General features: G+C 36.1%; 1 protein-coding gene across 1 annotated transcript in view; it reads right to left on the bottom strand.

Moving 5' to 3' along the window:
* Positions 1 to 222: 222 nt before the first annotated feature.
* The window catches only part of USP10 (ubiquitin specific peptidase 10), a gene marked incomplete at its 5' end in the record, with an annotated part of 33951 nt that continues 30867 nt past the window's right edge, over positions 223 to 3306 (bottom strand). Inside the window, 2 exons of the mRNA XM_010292249.1 lie at positions 223 to 680; positions 2969 to 3034. Of these exons, the coding sequence (XP_010290551.1) occupies positions 493 to 680; positions 2969 to 3034 (254 nt within the window). The remainder of the gene's footprint in view (positions 681 to 2968; positions 3035 to 3306) is intronic.

Raw genomic sequence — 3306 nt, 5'->3', positions numbered from 1 at the left:
TACTTATCAAAAACTATCGGGGAAGCAGAGAGCGCTTTTTATTTTTTTTTATTTTTTTATTTTTACTTAAGTAAAGATAAAACATTTTCACAGAAATCTACAAGTTCTGTTGCTGGTGCAGGGTTTTCTTCTACTACGCAATTAGAAAGTGGGAATCAAATGCAAATCCCCTTTTATTATCTTAGGATTCAGCATTAACTCAGATTAATTTTTTTTTTTTTATATTTTTGTGATTCATGAGACTGAGTCTTTCAATCAAGTGACTTCATTCTGCAAAGTCTAAAGTCAACACAAACTATGTTGTGCACAAACCCAACGTAGTTTCCTTTATCACTCTATCCCATAGTTGCAAGGGAAAAAAAAAAGAAAAAAGAAAAAAGAAAAAAAGAAAAAAGATTCACTCAAAAGAGCATTTACAGGAGAAAAAAGTTAGTGATAGATGGCGTTCTACAAAGCAGGTATCTTGCACACACAGCGTAAAAGGGAAAACTTTCACAGCAGGTCAACTCGGCGGTAGTACAGGAGGTAGGCTGTGCGTTCTGCAGACGGCTTCACCACCTGGTACTGATTTATCACTTTGACTGCCTGGTCATCAATGCGTAACCAGCCGTTAAGACCTATTTGGAAGACGTCCGTAGTGTAATGGCCACCAGTTGCGCTGTTTCCATGATGATAGACAACTGCAAAAAGAAATTCATGATGCACATATACACTACACGTAGCTAAACTACTGAAAAAGTAAATAAAGAAAAAACGTCATGCATTGCTTTCTTCATAGCGTACTCATGGTTATGCAGACGGTATGATCTGGATTAAGCAAGAATCTTTAAGTGTTTAGTGCTTGCTTGCTTGTATTTGATACTCTGTAATATTAGCGATGTTTCTCCAGCATACCAAATCTCATGATTCTAAAAGGAGATATAAGTAAATCAAGAATCAAAAGCAATTTGCTTTTTGTAACTTCCTAGAGGACTTGCCTCACAAAGGCCATCTGCAACAGTGCAGCACACCGTTCAGAGCTTCCAACAGGTATTGCTACACTTAGAATATCTCACTAAGCTATGCATTTGCTCTGTCTGCTGACAACAACAGTATTTTATTGAAACTATTTGTAAAAAAAAAAAATCCCAAACAAACAAACAAACAAAAAAATCAGGTAAAACTATGTGGTAGTCTATGAAAGAAAAAAAAATTAGCCAAGACTTTTCAAACTGCATTGATTACAAATGTAAGCCAGTTATTCCGCCTCTGACCATTTCTGAAGTACCCACAAGTTTCCCATGTATTAGTTCTTGGTAACCTCAACAAAACTGTGAACGGAACACCTCTGATTAACTACTAATACTACTGCTTCCCAGAGAGAATCAAACTGGCTTCCTTCCTCAGTTATCTCCGTTGTCAGAAGTGTTCTGCAGAAAAGACATCTCAGCTCCCCTTCCAGAAACCGAACACAAAGCTTAATAATGCTGAGCGCTCAGTGCTAGGTGTGACAACTGCCTCCAAGTGGAAGAGATCTTTTATGAATGTTATTCTAAGGATGGATATAAGAAATTGCATTTAACTTCTTCTAGGAACAGGTGAGCCCTAACCATATACTTAACAAGAACAAAGAAAAACCTGAAAGAATTGCTATATTTGACACAAGAGCAGAAGTATATAATGATGAAATTGTTTACGCTCTTGCAGACTACGGTCACACTTCAAGCTTACTCAGATTTTCATCACACTTCTATGAAAATAAACATTTTAGGATAATGACTTAAGCAAAGCAAAAAGGAAGAATATACTGCATCTATACTTTTGGGAGAATTTAGGAAATAAGGTTTTTTACAGTCGCTTAAACTTGAATTATTGGTGTTCTAAAATTTATTGTTAGATAATTAGGCAAATTCTGGATGGTATCTGAAACTTATTTCTTCAAACGGTTGTTTTAATAATTCAAAATTTATTTAACGAGCTCAATTTCTGTGGATGAGAAGTCCTAGACTGACAGAAGACTGAAGTATTGTACCTTTCCATAGGTGGAGTTAGAAAAAAAATTACAGTGGTAACACATTTTCTTCAAGCCACCTTAACATGCTGTCTAAACTTGTCCCACGAAAACCACTATCAATAAAAAAAATTACACTGCCAGAAACAGTCCTGAACTTCCACAAGAGACAGGTATGTTATTTCCTTCTGTAACCTCAGCGGTCACAAAACTGGATCCAAACCACCAAGTCACGTAAGGCCACCAGTACTGGCACAGATTTGGTGATACAGAAGTTCAGACCTCCAGTTCTCCAGTTTACTATGGTGTCCTGATGCCAAAACAAATAAGCAGGTGCAAATCATAAACTGTGTAGGAGTTTTAAACTTCAGGAGATTCATTACTGTCCAGAGACTGTTTTGTTCAATATTAAAATGCTGCTTCTGAAATCTTACATGAGCTTCCAATCGTACCTACCAATTTAGATATTCCGTATACATCACAGACGCTCTTAAAAACATCATTTCCTCACACAAAAATCATCTCCAAGTTAAGCTTTTCCACCTACAATATGCTATTCATACCCTGCCAGGAATACTCATCCTCAGGGTTCAAAGGGATGCACGGCCAGCATTCAAACAGCCATTTCAAAAGACACTGGAAACATTATTCTGAGAGTATGCGGTGAATTTTAGGCATAATTATAATTACAGCTGTATTTCAGCTTCTGCTGATATTTTTCAGTGTGGATCTGTTACAGAACTCTGTTTTTGCACGAAGCTGGGTCAGTGAGATATATAAATACAGATATAACAATATATGTGTATATGCACATATGCAAGAAAACCCACTAAATACAAGAATTTGATGCACACAAGCTACTTCAGTGTAATTTAAAATAAAATATTTTATATAATCCAGGAACCCCAGTGTTTCTACAATTCTATGTGCAGAATTTGTATTTGCAATACAGGGACTAGAGGCATATAGATAAAATACCTGCAAAGAGCCGGTAGGTTCTTTGGCCTTTAAAAATTTTACTTTTCACACCAGGAGATAGTAGTTCTGGAGGAGGAAAAAAGTCAAAGGCAAGAGTTAGCAAGTTTAGAAATTTATTTTCAAAGGGATCAATTATTTCTCAGAGAAACCAACACTAACATAAAGGGCAAAATTTAATTAAAATGTCTTCTGCAGCCTTTAAAGAGTTGTCATGGTTCTGATACCTGGTAATTGAGGGAATGAATTTTGAGGTTTGCTGAACATTAACATTTATGGAAGGTTTAAAAATGCCACCAAAAAAAACTGAAGAAAAAAAAGGGCAAAAGATCAGACTATTC

The sequence above is a fragment of the Phaethon lepturus genome, unplaced genomic scaffold, assembly GCF_000687285.1.
Source record: "Phaethon lepturus isolate BGI_N335 unplaced genomic scaffold, ASM68728v1 scaffold16628, whole genome shotgun sequence".
In the NCBI taxonomy this organism is placed as follows: Eukaryota; Metazoa; Chordata; class Aves; order Phaethontiformes; family Phaethontidae; genus Phaethon; species Phaethon lepturus.
The sequence above is the reverse complement of the archived record's forward strand: the minus strand, read 5'-3'. Positions and strand labels throughout refer to the sequence as shown.